Source organism: Archocentrus centrarchus, chromosome 22 (genome assembly GCF_007364275.1).
Source record: "Archocentrus centrarchus isolate MPI-CPG fArcCen1 chromosome 22, fArcCen1, whole genome shotgun sequence".
NCBI classification, from domain to species: domain Eukaryota; kingdom Metazoa; phylum Chordata; class Actinopteri; order Cichliformes; family Cichlidae; genus Archocentrus; species Archocentrus centrarchus.
Genome location: NC_044367.1, coordinates 14,364,462 through 14,383,382, shown reverse-complemented (window position 1 = coordinate 14,383,382; position 18,921 = coordinate 14,364,462). Strand labels below are relative to the sequence as shown.

The 18,921-nt window shown below is 39.2% G+C and overlaps 2 protein-coding genes across 2 annotated transcripts in view; both read left to right on the top strand.

Moving 5' to 3' along the window:
• Positions 1-2,337: 2,337 nt before the first annotated feature.
• Positions 2,338-7,592, top strand: nipal3 (NIPA like domain containing 3). The gene is made up of 11 exons (XM_030719680.1): positions 2,338-2,570; positions 3,115-3,183; positions 3,430-3,601; positions 3,744-3,803; positions 4,008-4,153; positions 4,591-4,687; positions 4,858-4,993; positions 5,101-5,189; positions 5,370-5,433; positions 5,927-6,021; positions 6,149-7,592. The coding sequence occupies exons 1-11, from the start codon at positions 2,538-2,540 to the stop codon at positions 6,334-6,336; spliced, it is 1,149 nt and encodes a 382-aa protein (XP_030575540.1). The 5' UTR covers positions 2,338-2,537; the 3' UTR covers positions 6,337-7,592.
• A 1,712-nt stretch (positions 7,593-9,304) lies between these two features.
• Positions 9,305-18,921, top strand: part of rcan3 (regulator of calcineurin 3) — a 44,654-nt gene continuing 35,037 nt past the window's right edge. The window contains exons 1-2 of the mRNA XM_030718448.1: positions 9,305-9,415; positions 10,486-10,792. Coding sequence (XP_030574308.1) covers positions 10,583-10,792 — 210 coding nt within the window. The 5' untranslated portion in view covers positions 9,305-9,415; positions 10,486-10,582. The remainder of the gene's footprint in view (positions 9,416-10,485; positions 10,793-18,921) is intronic.

Here is an 18,921-nt window from a genome sequence, read left to right as displayed (position 1 = left end):
CAAAGTTTTCCGAGGTGCCAGTGAACAGGTCTGTCTACTATGCATGCACGACCTCTAGTCCTAAGAAAGGAACACACCTTTACCTGCCGCTGACCAACTGGAGATTTATGATGATGATTTATGAGGGTGTTTGTATTCCATTTATATGAAAAAAACAGAAGAGAGCCATGAAATAAATTTAAACAAGCTTTGCTTTTATTCACAATAACAAAAATAAATAAATAATGATGAAGAGATTCAAAGATTACAAGAATCAGTGGGTCTTCATGTGTTAAATGTGCACATTTAGTTTGACCACTGAGGTACTTTTTTTTACTGCCCCCCCCCCCGATACTGTTTTCAAATGCATAATTGAATTTGTCGTTCATTCTTAAGTTCCATTTTTCTACACATCTATTTTGTTTATTCAAATTTCGCATTCCAATTAACATAACTGCAACAAAAGCACACAAGCTAAATTAAACCCAAACAAAGTAGATAAAGCAAATTAAGTGAAAGTAAATTAGACTCCAAAAAAAAAAAAAAAAGCCCAAATCCCCCACAAAACTGAGTTTCTCAGTGCTTATTATTAAGCTTTATTATGCTAAGTAACTTTATAATACTGTAGGTCATTCCTTACAAGAGGTACTGCAGGGTAGGAAAAAAAATCACCTGCATGCACCTGTTAACAGCCTAAGGATGAAGCACCTGTTCACAGTCGGTGAGTTATAATCACTGTCAGTGCAATAAATAGCTACAGTCCATAACACCACGTCCCATTCCCGTAACTCATATCTTAATGAGCTCCTGGAATGAAGCATTAATCTATGACATGCACCGAAGGCAAAGAAAGGTTGCGTGAGTGTGTGTGTGTGTGTGTGTGTGTGTGTGTGTGTGTGTGTGTGTGTGTGTGTGTGTGTGTGTGTGTGTGTGTGTGTGTGTGTGTGTTTTAAGATGAAAATCTTTTAACTACAGACATTAATGTGCTGCTATCTACAATGCCTGCATAAGTTACAGATGTGAACTGATGCAATAATAATCCACTAAAAGAACATGCACAACATGTCCTACAGTTGTGCAGCTGTTTTCAATGGAGTTCATCATAATCTTTTGGGCTTTACTGGAGAGGAGGGTGGCTACATCATTTTCAGTTCAGTTCAGTTCAGTTCATTTTTATTTTCTATTTCATGTATTCAGGTATTTACAATGTGGTATTAAGCAAACAGTTAAAGGTAATTAAATGACAATCAAACATCAAATAACTGTAAAGTTCCCGTAGATGTGGTGTTTCCCTCCCCCTGCTGGCTAGCAAATGAAATGCTGCACGAGTCTAATTACAGGGTTTTAAAATTAATAATTATCTTGGGGCTTAAATCAAGATTCTAAAGTTATCATTAGGGAAACAAAGAGAATATAAATATCAAATCAAACTCTCAACTTTCTTTTGTGACATTATAATTTTTACTGCTATGTTTAATTTAGGTTAGAGTTCATTAATTGAAAAGCAAAGATGCATGGAAAACTTTGTTCACCAAATGAGTTACCACAGATTTTTTTTTTCTGTCAATCCTGTATATGAAAGCAATGATTCATCAGTTTCTTAAATGATCCGAATCTCCTTTACAAATATTTAAAAACCCTCTCCTGACTGTTAAAACAGTAGCTCACACCCTTGACCTAACCTTTGTTTTTTGTTTTTTTCAAAGCTACTTTTATAAAAAGTACAAAAGTACTGACGTACTGTACTGTCGCTCCTTCCTTGTTGCGATGACACAAAGAAAACGGAAAACATGCCATCAGTGTTAGTCATGATCATAAGACTGTACGATGGCACAGCGAGTTCTTTTGGCAGGTTCATTTCCATTACAGTTCATTTTAGAGATCAACATGTTACCTCATAGTTTGTAATGGATATTTCCTTCTGAGAACCAAGGAAAAAAGTATCTTTCAGTGTAACGCTTTTGTGACCACTACAGAAGACATAAAGTCTCAGGAGAATATGACATACTACAATGGATGTGTGACAGTCCTCTAAATCAAAGATTAAAGAAGGTACTGGTATTTGAGCACCCGTTAGATTGAACCATTTTGCTCTTTCTCTGCTGGAAAAGTTGTTTGACCCATCTTAACTCAATGGCACACCCTAGTGTTCTCACAAGGTACTGCTAACAAATTGCTTAACTACAACAAATAATAATAAGAGAAGCTATATAAAAAGACATTAAGAATAATAAAAGTTAAAAGTCAATACATATAATAAGCGCCAGACACGCCTTAACTATCGGCTGCACTCTCATCCAATTTGTAAAGAAAAGCCGCGTGCGTGCGCGGTCACGTGATTTAAACCAATTGTCTCGCGTCAGAGCGCAGCCTAAACAGGTGAAGTCAATCCGGAAATGAGATGCTCCTCGTTTCAAAGATGGTGTCTTACTGTGTACAGAGCTAACAACAACAAAATGCATACAAAGAAAAATGAGCGATAGATACTTTACGTCAAATCAGAAGCAACGGGACAAATTTCTGGTATTTTTCTGAGAACGCGTCTGAATTTAACAGATATGGGCAACACAGCTGAAGGAGGATCCTACACGGTGAGAAATAGTAGTTTACTTTATAACTGTCTATTAATACTGCAGGTTTACCTTTTCCTTGAGTAGCAGGTGTCGAAACGCGTACCACGGTGCTATTTTCGAGATTTAAAAAATTAATTTAGTAACAAAAGTGACAAAGTCAGCGTTTCCTGTTTTTGTTTTAAAAGTGTTGACAGGGCGTAATCGGTATCCCATTTATGGCACACCCTGTCGGTCTCCGTTTTGGTTCTGGTACTGTGAGTAGTTTTTAGCACACATATTGTTCATCTGATTAAGATTAAAGGACAACTTCTACGTCTAGGCCTTCTGCATTATGTGTTTTATCTAGATTCATTCAAAGTCTCGTTTTATCTGGCTTGACAGACACGTAGTACCTTTGCTGTCGACAAAAACGCCAACACATCCGGTTTTGTCACTCTGCTTTATATATTTGAATTTTCGCAGGGAATTATGCTTTAATAACGTGAACTACTGTTTCCATATGTATTTGATCATTTTATTGAACCTGAGTTAATTTAATAAATGTTTTCCTCTGTCTTTTTAGGACAACCTCATTGGGACTTTACTTGCAATTTTTGGGAATGTGCTTGTCAGCATCTCTTTGACCATTCAGGTGCATGGCTCCTTCTTCTCTAAAAACCAAATCTGTCTTATATCCCATCTATAGAAATAGTTCTGTTATCTGTGTATGCCCTGTGTGAGTCATGCCCTCTTATGTCAATGTTCTGCATCAACATAGCTTCTGGGCAGTGTTTTGTCATTACAGGGTTGTTATATTACGTGTGCTGCTGTAGATTTCCTGTTTGTGCTCTGTCACAGCTGCATGTTTTTTTTTTTTGTTTCTTTTTTTTGCTTGCAGAAACACAGCCATGTGAAGTTAGCAGGAGCAAAGGACCAGCGTGCCTTCTATCGCACTAAAACCTGGTGGTCAGGTTTTGTACTCACCTGTCTCGGGGAGTTAGCAAACTTTGTCTCTTATGCGTTTGCTCCTCTGTCTATTGTAGCCCCTCTCAATGCTGTGTCGGTCCTGAGTGAGTATTTACTCCATGTTCAGAAATGTATTGCCAGTCATATTTACAGATAAATATTCTAACCAACCCAAAGAATGGCATCATCTTAAAAGAAACGTTAGAATGAAAAATTCACCTTGTTTCTTTTAAAACTGTTTTTCAGCAAGCTCAATTTTGGGCTTTATTTTCCTGCGTGAGAAATTGAAACCGAAGGACTTTGCAAGTAAGTCCAGAATAAACACGTGACTGTACAGTTGCATTGGCTTCCATTTAAATAACTGAAAATTGTGCCGTTTTATGCAAATACTTGCAGCTTCCTCTTGCTGCTCTACTGACTGAAATTGCTTAGCCAAAGAGTTTGTCCAGTACAGGGTAAATAACATCTTTAATTCCAAGTATGCTGCCTTTTCACTTTGTGATATTTCAGAGCAGTATGGGCTCGTCTTCCTGGGCTACATCTTTGTTATAGGAGGGACATACCTTCTTGTGTCATTTGGACCAAACTCTCATGAAAAACTTACAGCAGTGAACATTGTGAAGCACCTTGTAGCCTGGCCTGTTCTCCTGTATATGGTAAGATCCTTTTTATTTACCCAATTTTTTCAACATTTTGGTGTCAAAACATCAATGCCGGAAACAGATATTCAGCTTTGTAAAAAAAATCACATAGACTGATGCAGTCACATCTGAAAAGTGACTACACAGACAGTGTTGCCATTATGATCTTTAAGCAGTACTAGTAATAACCAGACATAACAGCTCCACCAATTTGGCATTTACTGCAGGGTTGTTGGATCTTGTGTTTCTTTTGTAGTTTCTTTTTTAATTTGGTCTTCCCTTTGCACATTAATTATATTCCACAAACTTTCACTGAACAGAGAAACATTTCCAGCCCTTTTGATCCGTTTTGTTGGGATTCAGCATGCACATTTTTCTCTGGCTGTAATATTAATTGTCCTATTGTTTCATGTTTTTTTATGTTTTGTTCTTGCTATTATTCTAACTGACAGCTCCTGGAGATTATCACGTTCTGCCTGCTTTTATACTTCTACAAACGGCGCCGTGCTAACTACCTCATTATTATTCTGCTGCTGGTTGCACTGCTGGGTGAGTGTCGTGCATTGAAGCCAATCAATTTCTGACCAAGCTGCTGCCATGTATTATTAGGAAACTTTACCATGTTTTGGATGTTTAAAAGGCATCAAAAATGTTGTTCCATGTTGCCTTTACTTGCTTACATGAATTGGTATGTATTTAACTGTATTTTTGGCACACAGGCTCTGTTACGGTCATTACAGTGAAGGCTGTGTCAAGCATGTTGGTTCTCACCATCGAAGGCACCATGCAGCTTAACTACCCAATCTTCAGCGTCATGTTTGTGTGCATGGTGGCGTCAGCGATCTTCCAAGCCAGGTAAACTTGCATCAGTTGATTGCTGGCTATCATTTACTGGTTTTCATTTTGACCCAGTAGATAACATAATTAGGGCACCACTTTTTTGTTTGTTACTCTCTTGGTAGTTTTCTCTCCCAAGCTTGTAAGCTGCATGACTCCTCTCTCATTGCAAGTATCAACTACATCTTCTCCACCTTCTTGGCCGTCTTAGGTGGTGAGTCATGTCCTTCTTTGTTGCTGGTTTCTCCATTGTTTTCAGTCAGATTAACCTGTATGCCCAGGTCGTTACCTTTACAATAGATCATTTGCTGTGCATTCCTGCTTTACTTCTGCTACACGCCTTTTAGAGTTACAGTATCAAAGTCATTAGAGATTCCTCTTTTCTGGTTTTCAGGAGCTGTGTTTTACTTAGAGTTTGAAAAGGAAAATATTCTTCACATCAGCATGTTTTTGTTGGGGTGAGTAATCATTCATCTTGAGCATTATTTTATTTTTTTACTTTTTACATTAGACTTGTAGCTGCTCCAGTTTCAGAACCTTGCAGTTGTGCATGCTGTCTTTAGGCTTGATGGGACACTTGAATAGGAATAGAACAGGGCCAACTTAAAAAAGACCTATTATAAGTGGCAGTGGCACAGTGGATAGGCGCTCGCCTTTAAGCCGGAGGGTTGCCGCTGCGTTGTGTCCTTGGGCAAGACACTTAAACCACATTGCCTAACTGTAGCGCCGGTCTCTGGCTGCATGACCGCAGATGCTCATCTCTGGATGAGTGATCTGGAAAAATCATTTCATTGTGTGCCTTGTGTGACATGAGTTAAATTAAAATATTGCAACTAATAAACTTAATGAAAAGATGTTTTGCAGAAATATGTATCTCTTATGTATCTCTTTGAAAAACAGTAGAACTGTATATTTTTAAATTTGTAAATTATTATTTTGTGCTTTGTACAGATCTGCGTTGTGCTTCCTTGGGGTGTTTCTCATCACCAAAACCAAGAAAAAGGCCAAGATATTTGAACCTTATGTCTCTATGAATATGAGCAATGGTGTGTATAAAAACATAAACACCTTAAATTCTATCTTTTGAGATTTAAAGCTACAAGGGTATTTTACCTCTGTGGATATTTTTCTGAAGTTTTGTTAAGAACCTTCTCCTACCCGTTCCATTATCAGGTGTCCCGGCGATTCACGACAAGGGCCTGGTCGTTCAGCCAGATTATAGTGGTTCGTTCTCCTATGGGACTCTAGTCAACAACAATGGAGTGGCTCCTGCTCCTCTCCCAGTCAACCTGGAAACACCACCACTTGGACCTAGATCCACTGATGCATCACATGACCATCCTGGCATGAAGAAAGATTAAAAATGAGTGCAGCTCCTGATTCCTGATTTATCCAAAAATTAATAATACCGAAGGACCTAAAAAGGCCACTTCCGTCTAATAACTATCTGTCTCTCTTAACGCCTTACAGTCCTGTGCGCGTCCTTGGAAAGCTTTCATTTTTGGGAAGATGTCAGCTGTATTAAGTACAGAAATGAGAAAAAGAAACCTGAAGATGTCGACTGTTTTAGTGGATTTGCAAAATTCACTTGGGAAACAGGGACAACAGAGACAGTTTTGCACCTTTAAGCTACATACCTTATACTTGATGTCATCTTGGATACCTCGTGAGCACACCATGATTATTTAGCTATTTTGTTCCCATTCACTCATTAATGGGGCTGTACAGTGATCTGTTCTTCCATAGAGGGCTCAGATTATGGCTGTTTATCAACCATTACTATAATGTAGCTTCTCAGAAAACTTGTAAATCAACATTTTGGTTTTAAATATTTGCCTCCAGCTGTCTTCCAAGAATAGTTTTCTCTTGTTCCTAGCATTGCATTGATGCAATGCATCATTGCTTTTCTTAATATGATCTAACACTGCATTGCAAGTGTCTTAATTTATGATAACCTATTTATTAATCTTCACTTATAACAAGTTCTTAATGTGCCTTGAAATCTGGTTCTAAACTGGATAGTTTGTGTAGGTAGTAGCTACAAACTGCAAATAGGTGACATTTCTGTAGGACACGTGTTATTAAAATGCATCTGCAATATGTCAGCACCTGTCTTAAAAGTATAGTGAGAGTAATTTGATATCAGGGAATTGAAAAAAATAGTATCTTAAGATTAGTGACAAAACAGGTGTCATGTCTGAGTACAAAAAAGGCGTTTTGGTTGTCCCTTTCAGCACCAGGTAGTTTCTGATAGCACTTAAAATCTATAAATAAAAACTGTAGTTAGTTTCTTTTTTGCACCGTGTCTGTCAAATGTAATTTTATCATTACATGAAGTGATTGGTTCATAAATGGCACTTTCCGACACTTGCCATCTGCACATGGATCACTGCATCTCATCAGTGTTATTTAAACAGCTAAACAAGGGCTAGATGCTTTAACCCTGTGTTCATGTATGTGATTATTCTAGTGATCATTAATGCTGTCTTCTAGTAAAATTGGGATGATGTATATTCTTGTGTTATAAAGTTAATGCAGCATTTGATTCATCAGAATTGTGCTTTATGGGTTTTCTGACACATTTTCAGCTCTTTGTTGGCTACAGCTCTTCATATTTGGGAACTTAAAATTACATTGATGTCACTGTTCAAACATGGCCAGGCCCTTATTATTTATCTATACTATATGGACAAAAGTATTGGGCCACACTTCCTAATTGCTGAATTCAGGCGTTTGCAGTCCAGTACCACAGTGGTATACCTAGCCATGCAGTCTGTTTATAGCATGCTACTGTAAAAGGAAGCCACTGTTGCAACAGGCCAGACTGATATTTTTTCTTGCTAGATGTTCCTCATTCAGCTCTAAGTGGTATTGCACAATGGCAGCGTTTAGGAATGACAGCAACTCAGCCATGAGGTGGCAAACCACATCAAGTTACAGAGCGGCATTGCAGAGTGTGCAAAAGTTTGCAACGCTCTGCTGACTCTATAACTGAAGAGCTCCAAACTTCCTTTGGCATCAGCACAAAAACTGCAAGGAGCTTCATGGCATGGATTTCCATAACTGAGCAGTTGCAGGCAGGCCTTACATCAGCCAAGGCAATGCCAAGTGTCGGATGGAGTGGTGTAAAGCATGCCACTACTAGACTGGTGGAAACATGTTCCGTGGAGCCACAAATCATGCTTCTCTGTCTGGCAGTCTGATGGATGAATCTGAGTTTGATGAATGATGGGGGAATGCTGCCTGCCTTACTGCACTTTGTCAACTGTAAAGTTTCCTGGAGGAAGAGTACTATAGAGAATACTATGGGGTTGTCCTACCTCCCTTAGGTCCAGTGAAGGGGAATCTTAATATTTCACTTTACCAAGATATTCTATTATTCCAACTTTGTGGGAAGTGTTTGAGGGAAGCCTTTTTCTGTTCCAGCATGAAAGTCGCACTAAGCAAGGCCCGTAAAGGTTGGTTGGATGAGTTTGATGCAGAAGAACAGAGCCCTGACCTCAAATCCGCTGAACACCTTTGGGATGAACTAGAATGGGGATTGTGAGCCAGGACCTCTCATCCAACATCAGTGACTGACTCCACAAATGCTCTTCTGGATGAATGGGCAGAAATTTCCACAGACATACACACAAACCATGTAGAAAGTCTTCCCAGAAGAATGGAACCTGCTATAACCAAAGGGGAGACCAACTCCATGTTAATACCTGTGGATTTAGAATGGAATGAATGGTAGCCCAATACTTTTGTCCATATAATGTATATCAGTGTTTATATTTGACTTTGGTGTGAGGCCATAAAACACCATTACCTTATGACAGCATACAATTTGCTGAGTGAGAAATACTTAGGTGGCTTAGAAAACACGTTGCCTCATGTGAATTGACAACTGTTGTAAAATCTTCAAAACGCTACATTTCACTATTTAATAAAAACACAAAATCCAGCCACCTCATTTTGACTGAGCAACAGGTAGACCCAGAGCAATAACTGCAGTTCATTCAAGCAACATTAAAAATGTGTAGATATTCAACTAACTCAAGCAGGAGACACGGCAAAGCGATCCTCTTACTGACTTATCTGAGTCCGAGAAGTCCGTGTCAAATTCCTAAACCCATTTACAGCAGCGCACATTGTGCCACTTTGCTGCTTGGTCGCCACCAATCTTGAAGAGCAGCATCCTCCCCTTGCTGCAGCCTGATTGGTCGCTGCGAGCATGCCCGTGCATTTCATTGGTCCCACCTGCGGATCCTGGCTCTGGAAGTAGGCTGCATCAGAGTCAAATAATCCCGTAATAACAAACACCCACGCATCCGTCAGCAGCCTCAAAATATATACGAGCAGCTTCTATTTGTTGCATTTAACAAAGTCACCGGAAAAATCCGAATGTAAGTCCGCTTGCAATGGGTTGTTTCGGTCGCTTTCGCTGACAGTAGTGAGGTGAGTGGAAATATTTGCACGGGAACCGATTAGAGAGGAAAATTAAAACAGTAACTTCATCCCCAGTGTGCGCGACAGTGTTTGTATGATAACTTTTGTGTAAAATTTGAGCGTTGTTAAAGCTTAAAAACAACATTTGGCGTCGATAACAAAGTGCTTTAACGCCAGAATCGTTAGAATAAAATGATTTGCCGCAATTTTTGCACCAGCTTTACGTAATATCCAGGGGTTTCCTCTGCGTACACGCAAGGCAAATTTTGATGTCACGATCCTCTTAGACCACTTAAATAACAGGGAGGCGATGCTACCGGTTCACTGCCGTCTTTTTCACCATTTGGGCCTTACTACAGGAAAGTCATCTTGAAACTAACTTCTTCGTCGTTATTCTAAATATCTGGAAGCCGTCTGTTTGTTTTTTTTTTGTTTTTTTTTTAGGTGGTATTTTTTATTGTGCTTAAAATATTGATGTGAAGTGTCATCTAGTGATATATATTTATGCCACTAGGTGGCACTCTGTCCAAAGTGCAGCGTTGGCTGAACTCGTGTTTACACTGAGTGGAAGTTTCAAATCCATCCATCCATCCATCTCTTTAATATAATTCTTTCATTTTTCATGCAAAACAATTACTGGAATACTTTGTAAGTCAAGCATCAGAAAGCTGATCAGAAAGCTTTTTAGATAATTGAATAATTTCTATTTTTATTTTTTGTGGGTTTTCTTAGCTTTCTGTAATAGTGAAATAACTATTTTATGCGTTTTTTCTTTTCTTTTTTGATTCAAAAAATGATTTTGTAACTGGGGCTAAATACAATGGATACTGTTGCTCCCAGCATCAGCTTTAAAACATTTGGTAATGAAATTTGACTGGGAGTAGATGATATATTTTCCACACCAGATACAAATGAACTGAGAGAAAATATGACAAATAAGATTCAAACTTTTTGGACTTACCTCATTTATTATGCTTTTCTTGATCTTTTTTCCTTTTTATCCTATCACTAACACCTATTTAAATACCTGCATCTTACTATCACCTCATACTATCCTAACTTTTTACACGCCCATCCAGCCAGCTTCGTCAACTTACAAATTCCAATCCCCTGTTCCCAGTCCACATCCTCTGTCATCCCCACCTGTCTGTCAGCAGCCTCCTAAAAGCCTTCAAAATGCTGCGAGAGAGCTCCAAGGCATGGAGCAATGGCTCAGAGGCCTACAGCAGTGATCCCGAGGAGGATGATGAGGAGGAAGAGGACATGGTATTTGGGGAGAGCGATCAAGACGGCATGGCAGAGGAGATGATGGATCTGAGTGACCTTCCCACGGCGCTCTTTGCATGCAGTGTCCACGAAGCCGTGTTCGAACAGGACTTGCACAGGGTGAGCTGCTGTGTCTTTGTTTGTGTGACTTGGTGTTTGTGCACGTTTGAGTCATCTCGCTCAGTGTGTCAGCCCATCCGAGACTTAAAACCCAGCAACATGTGCGAGATTGTCATCCTGTCTGTTGAAGTCCAGTCACGGTCTCAAGCTGCGCTGCTGATTGCTCGGCCGCAAAAGCACACGCACATATGCACACCTGATGTTGCTGTTTGTTTGCCAGGGAACACGAGTGCATAGAGCAGCAGATTACAACATGACAGGCACAGAATCATGAGCTGTACTCTAACTTAGTCCATGTGGTTGTGTATAACATTCGGCCATCATCTTATGCAGTGTGTTATTCACGTTATAGGCCTCATACAAAAACCTACATGCATGATGCAGACACGGATAAAAGCATGTGGGTCTATGCACACATACTGTGTATATTTAGTAAAGGCCTTGTGTTTCTCGTAGCTCAGCAGAATAGGAATACTTGGTATCTGTGGATCCTATTTTCTGGAGGAGGATACAAAGAAAATACTTTTAATTTTCTGCCCTGTAATCCAGTTATGCTGCCCTATCATCCCTCCATCCTTCCAGCTGGCATCCTTATTTCCTTGTCTTCTCCGAGACTCTTTTCTGTGAGGTCCGTTTTTCGGTCGCCTAAAGCTATCGAACTCTTCATCCTCCGATCACAATCTACAAACTTGCCTGCTAACTTTCTTTCCTGTCTTACTTTCTTTAAACACACCCCCCCCCCCTTCTGTGCCTCTCCTTAGCCGTCTTTTTTTATCCTCTCTATGTATATAAATGCAAAGCAGAGAGGCTAAATCTGGCGCATGCACCAAATCCTTTTAAATGAATCACTCCTGCTTTGTGAGTTTGCTGTTCGTACACCCATTGCTCCTAGCGATCGAATCCACCCCCCCTTCCCTTCCCTTTTCGTTTTGCCTCCTCACTTCATTACGATTCACACTCTGGCTTTTAAGTGGAAATGCCACCCACACACCCTTCAGTCAGGCCCTGTCAATAGAGCGTTCTCCATATGTTTCAATTAAATGAGCTGCGCTAAATATAGAACTTTCTGAGGTTTATTTAAGCCTTCAGAATGAGGGCACAAAGAGATATGAAGAAAAAAAAAACAGGTTGGGTGTGATATTTTCAGCACATGAACATGGATTTTCATGAGGTTGTTTTTGGCTTATAGCAGTTCTTGTTTTATTTTACACACACACAGACATACACACACACACACACACACACACACACTGCACACACACACAAACTGTAAATCATTTTAAATTTGGAAAATTTCAGCATTTGCCTAACTGCTATAAACTTATCTAAATGTGTTGTCAACATTCTCGGTGAAGAGCAGGAACATAGCAACCTACATTTTTGTGTCTTTGGGCTCTTGGCTTTCTCCCAGCTCCGACATTACCTTCTGTTTCTGTTCTCAAAGGCCTGAATGTAGAAGGGATGGGCTGTTTCTGTAATCACACTGTGCTCTTTTAGAAGGAGAGAGATGGATAGAGAGACAGAGAGAGAGAGACATTTACCTCTATATTTATAAGAAGCTCTTAGCACACTGTAAGAGCCTTTTCCTTTCTTCTGCATTAGTGAAAAGTAAGTAAAACCTAGTTACACACTTTCTCTTTTATCTGCAGTATTTGTGCTCCTGACCAGTTTTCAGCTGAAATGGAGACATGCCTTAAAAGTGTTTTTTTTTTTTTTTTTGGTTGGATCACCCCCATGTCTCCGCTAATCCTTGGGTTTATTATTAATTTACTAATTAAAATGAAGTGTCATGATTAAAACAGGGCTTCACTACAACACTTAATGATTTAAATGATCGAGCATAGCACTCCTATCATCTGTCTCAATTAAAATACCAAACAGGCTTTGTTTATCATTCTGCATGTGTCATTTATAATGTTCGATTCATCATCTAAGCTGTGGGCTAGTGGTTGTTATTTGGCAAGTGTTTAAAAAAAATCTTTGCGATCAAAACTTTGGATGCGCTTTAAAGATCTTCACAATGTTTCAGTTGTTCATACAAAGGATCCAGTTTGGTGTTTCATAGTTTTCTAATGCTTTTCCGCTTCAGTAAGAACATCCTAGTGTTCACTCTGTGCAATGCACGGTTAGCGCAGCTGCTGATTTTGACATGATTCATTATCTGCTCTTCAGCACCCACAGAAAGCAGGTGTATACAAGGAGTGAGGGAGTGTGTGGGCAAATTAACAAGGCAAAGGAGTTTCTGTGCTTGTGAAGGCAGAAGTCAGGGGAGCCGTCATGAGTTGTCCCTCATAGTGCCTAGTGTATATCAGGCCTAATCAGCACAGAGCAAAGCTTTCATCGCTGCTCCTGCTGCTGTCAGACTGAGCACTCCTCAGTCCATAACTAGTGCAATCAAGCAAGTACCAGCTGCAGGCTCAATACAACACCAAACAAAATGTTCTTATCTTGCAGGCAGTAGAAACCCAAAACAGTTTTTTTACAGGATTAATCTAAATTCATCATCATCTAGAGGCCAAAGTCACACTAAATCAATCTAATTATGTTAAAAATGGGTTAAATGTTACATAATGTTTTATGCGTTACTGATACTAACCTACCCACAGAGTTGCCACTGAAATTGCTCTACAGAGCTCTTCTGTTTTGGTTCCCTCTCTGGTTGTTTTCATCTCGAGCTGCAGAAAACAGATGTTTTCAGCAACAAAGCTAGAAAAACCCACCCAGCAATGCGTTACCCGTGCGGCACCAAATGAATGGACAATCAGAGTCAGTTCCTAGCTGTGAACATAGTCGCGGAGCATTTAGCAGCTCCACAGATATCAGCCTCAGACTTCAAAATGATGCTAAAAAGTAATTCAGTGTTAGACTTATAACCTCGAGTGACCAATGAACAGGACTCCAAGTGTTGGAGTTACAGTTGAAGTAACTTAACTGCATCAGGTAGTAAATGCCCTGAAGGGTTGGTTCCCTAAAATAATGGAAAGGCACATTTTACAAATACATTTGTGAAAGTTTATTCTTCCAAAACAATAAAGTGGAGCAGAAGAAAACAAAACTAAGAATTTGGCAGCTGTGCTTGTATCTTACAGTATTTAGAAGTATAGATTTTTGTGAAACTTTTCTCCATTGAACACAAGGCAGTGCATGGAAAACTTTGCCTAAATTAGAAAACAAATAATTAAATAGATTATTTAAAAGAGATCATGAAGGACAACATTTGATGGATTTACTGGTAGTTTTTTAAATACTTTTAATTTTTAGTTTCTACATGTAGTTTTTCTTTTATCTACTTATGGTTATCCGCTGGACCTGCTGTCAATACATTTGAATTGAATAGAGCTGTGCGCCTACACTCCTAGTGAGGGGAAAAGACAGTACATGACGGTACTACACCACACACAGTTTGGTGTATATTGATTCTGATTCCTAGTACTACTTTTCCAGAAATGTCCATGTTGTAATAAATAATCCACAGGACACTTGACACCAGATTTCATTGGGACTAGCTCTCGGTTGGGAAGTTTTTGGAAGAAAAATGCACCGCAGTGTTTTCAGTGGATTAGTCTTTGATCAGCTGACCTGCCGCTGTCACTCTGAGGTTTACTGAATTGTAAATATAGCCGAACACATTCTTCAGAGATCTAGCACAGCTCCTTTTCAAACCTTAGCCATCAAAATGTACAAATCTGAAATTTGGTAAGTGATATTGAAGAGCTTTGTCAGCTTAAATTCATATTCATGGCTGCTAACCTGACCTGACCCAATCTAACAATGAGCATGAATGTGAGCATGGACACCACAGCTTGCACTTCAGTGGTCCAACATTAGTGTATAGTGTATTGCTACTAAACTGTTGGGTAACTTCAGCAACACATCTTGTACACATCCATTGTCTGAGAATTAATGAGGACACCACATGTTAACTTAAAATTTCCAGTTTTTATGTATTTATGTATTTGTTCAGCTGAGCAGTCCTTACCTCTGAAAATAATCTCTCATTTTACTCCCCATCACGTCTAAGAGTGAAGTTATCACACCTTCAGCTAACAGACACATCGTGTGCCAACCTGCACAGAAGACCATTTGTGTGTTTGCTGATATTTGTTGAACTGTTTGAAAAGCTGCGCTTAAAATTACAAGAAAATTACAAGGAAAGAAAATGACAAAAAAGAGCAATTCTGTAGCGTGAGCTCGATGGATACACGCTGAAGTAACGCGACTGCAGCTTTATTAACATTTGCAGCATGAATGCATGAAGGGGAGGAGAAGGGAAAAGGATGCGTACGAGTGTGCTAGCGGACCCCGTGGGGTGACATTGCTTTCGGATTTGTTGAGTATCTCCCTGACATCAGCTGGAAGGTACATCAGGCTGCAGCACATGAAAAATGAACTTGCTTTATATTCATTATGTATTAAAATGCTTATCAGATTTAATTACTCATTAATTGAAGAGGCCAGAATGATGTTCCAGAGCATTATGACCCACTTTAACCCTTGGTAACATGAGTATTGCTTCTAATTTGTTTAAACTTCTTCTTTTTTTTTTTTTTTTTTAATGTAAAGGCCATCCAGTTGGCACACCAAAAATGTTAACAGTCACCCTCTTAGCAGTATAGCGTTGATGGAGTGCTGCAAGTATGTGAAAAGTAAAACTGATTTCATGGACACTTTCTGTCCCACTTGAGCGTAATGTGTTTGATAGTGCGACTCATTTATATATAGGACCATAAAGAAAGACACCCCTAAGTGCAGAGTGCAGCTGAAACATCAGGGACTAAAGATAGCAGGATGGAGGACTTGAAAAGTGTGAACTAAAGTGAGTGTGAGCGCGTGTGTTTTATGTAATGCATGTATATACAGTGTGCATGCAAGTGTATAGTAGTGATATGTTTGCATGTGTCAGACTGCAGTCTATTTTTGGTTGTCGGTCCCCAAGGGTGAACGTGAGGGAGCGGGTACTTTGCAGGCTGAAGGTCAAACATGATGCGGTAAAGAGAGAGTGAGTGCCCCTGGCCTGCTACTCCTGCTGTGGCCTGGATATTATTCTGGTACCCAGACTGGGGTTGTTTCTCTGACCTGGTGTGCTTGTTTTGCTTTTGTATGTTAATATAGAAGAAAGCAGAAAATTTAAGACGACAACAGAAAGCACAATTTGGGTAGACTGAGTTGGTGAAGCACTCAAGTATTGGACAAGATGATGGTGTTTTATTTTAGTCAGCTGCAAGATTTTTCAGTAAAATTTCAGGCTCTACTGAGGCTACAGATAGATCACTATATGTTGTATGAATATATGTCATGATTGATTGAACAATACTGTGACAGAATATTTGGAAATTTTTTAAATAAAGTAATTCTACACTTTGTTATCTGCAGAACCTGAACAGACACATATTCTTAAAAGCTAGTCTATGGTTGCTGCAGTGGCCATCAATATTTGGTATGATTACCTTTATTCTTCTACACAGCCTGAACTCTCTGAGGCATCTTTCTTATCATTTCTTTAAGTAGTCTTCAGGAATAGTTCTCCAGATTTTTTGAAGGACATTCAAAGCTCTACTTCACATTTTGTTCTGTTTTGTCAACATGATCCGACACTGCTTCAACAATGAGATCTAAATTTGGATGCATCGCTCCATCAGACCTGTTGCCACAGATTTTCAGTCCACTTCTTGTGTTGTTTGGCATACCTCAGCCTTTTCTCTCTGTTTCCTTTCTTTAAGAATGGCTTCAACACAGCCAGCCTTCCACTGAGACCATTTCTGATGAGGCTCTGGAGAACGGTAACTGTAGATGGATAAACTGAAGGACCAGATGCATCTCTCAGGTCCTGTGTCAGGACATGACTTTCAGATACTTTTCATCTGCTGTAGACAGGACACCCTGCACGCCATGCCGAGATATGTTTTCAGCTAACAGCTCTTTGGGAATTACCTTGGTGCAAAAATATTATGGTATGCCTATCAAACTGTCTTATCTTTGGCATTTTTTTGTAGAATCAACTAAAGAAATTGGAACAGATTTTGTATTTTTGCAACAGGCTGCTAATAACAAACTACTTAGAGATACAGTTTAAATTGGTTCTTGCTAAGTTGTCTGTTATGGATAGATATAAAAGTGGTTCAGCCCTTGAGTAAGTGCCTTTTTTTTATCTTTACAAGAAAACATGGAATAGGATCATTTTAATTAACCAGTAAAATTAATCTTTCTAAACATTTAAAATTCTGGTCAGTATTTAGAAGCAGTTTGGAACTTTACTTACATTCTCAGTTCTCTTTGCCTGCTTATGTTCTCAGCTTGACACTGAGTGTGTTTATGCATAATGGAAAAGAAGGTCCACACATGCACTTTGTGAATCAACAGGAGACCTTTGTTTACCTGTTTTACTGGATGGCCTACATGGTTTAAAATACATGTTAAAATTGAAGGCCAAGCAGAACAGGGGCATAAGTATAAGTATAAAGTATAAGAAGAAAGAAAACAGCAAGCTTGAAATTAGGCCATATCTGTACTGTATCTTTTTTTCTTTAAATGAATAACTTCCAGCACATTTCAACACTATTCTGATCCATAAAACAAAGTCTTTTTAAAAAAAAATCTGCTGACCCTGTTTTAGTATGAAAGCTTTGAGGTGTTGCTTTTAATCCAGATGAAAACATATCTGTGCGCACAACACAATGTAACAGGGTCGCATAAATGTGATATAATTTAAGTGTTGATTTGACAACAGAGGAATAAGATTGTAATGGATTTTTGGTGACGCTCGGAATGGGTTGGTCTCCATTTAGGATTTAGATGACCCAGCTGTCTACTGATGGTACTGGGTGTTTTGGCTCTACAATAGGCTACAAGCCTAGCTTCTTATTGATAGTGGAGAGATGTTCTTGGGTGTATGAAGCTCTGTGTGAGAACTGGATGCGCATTTCTGTTATAATGTGTGTTCACTCATTTTCCTTGATATCAAGTTGATTTATTATAATTAATATTATTACTAAAGTTATTGCAGTTGAGATTTTGTCACAAGATATAATACTTACATGCTGATGTTTTGTTCTGGACCAAAAGGGTCATTGCTACAGGCAGTTGTACACCTTATAGTACAAGTTTCTTTCATTGTCTTCTTGTTAATTCTGAGCACTTCTTCCTTTTTGCACTTTTCCTCCCTAAAGATATCAAAGTGTCTTTTGATGCTCTATCTGGTTGTCATGTCTGAGCCATATCTCCCATTTTTACTCTCCTCTTTCAGCTTGAGTCATTGGATATAAAAAGCAGAACTTTTTTTGCTGTGGTAAAGAAGAGAGCAGAGGTGAAGACTGGAGTGTTTAAACAGCACGATATAAATGGAGGGATGAGAAACAAGAGATGGATAAAGGTACAAAATGTTATTGTCAGTATGATGTTGAATAATTTTGGTAAAACTGGCAGCTCCCTGCTGCTCCTGGCTGTATGTTCTGATGATCTTTTTCTCATAGTGGTCATGGATTAATTCATCTAGCCAATTCAGCATTCGTCTCTGGATACTCTTCTCCTTGTTCTTCTCCCCAACTTCCTATTATCCAACTTAATTCTTCAGAACTCCAGGTTCTTTGAAGTCCTTGAGGTTTTTACAGTGGATTGTATTTGGACAGGCTTTGTGCCAATCCTGCAGTCCTTCCAGATGACCTGCCTGCTTGGTTTCGTCTCTCTCTGTCAGGCACATTCCTTCTTGTCCATCTATTTTTGCATTTAGGCCTTTCTCTTTTTTTCTCTTCCACTACTTCAGCAGGTTCAAGAAGGTGGGTTTCTTTTGCCTGAGGGATCGGTGGAGTTGCTTTTCCTTTCAAGATAGGGGCTGCAGATACTTTATGACTTTCACTCTGTGCTGCCATGTGTCTGCTCCACTCATGACATGTTCTCTTTGAGATTCAAAGATGTGAACTTTCATTGTGTGAAGATTGGTGGACCTTGGAAGAACCCTCTCTATTGCCCTGCTGATGGAGATAGTTTTGTCTTCCTAATACTGTAGATAAGATGGAAATCTAAGGTTTCTCATTTGTTATAAAACTGCTAAATAATAATTATTTCCTCAGTACTAACCAGTAGCCTTGGAGTTAAAACCGTTTCTAAGTCAAATTTATAGTCAACTCTTAATA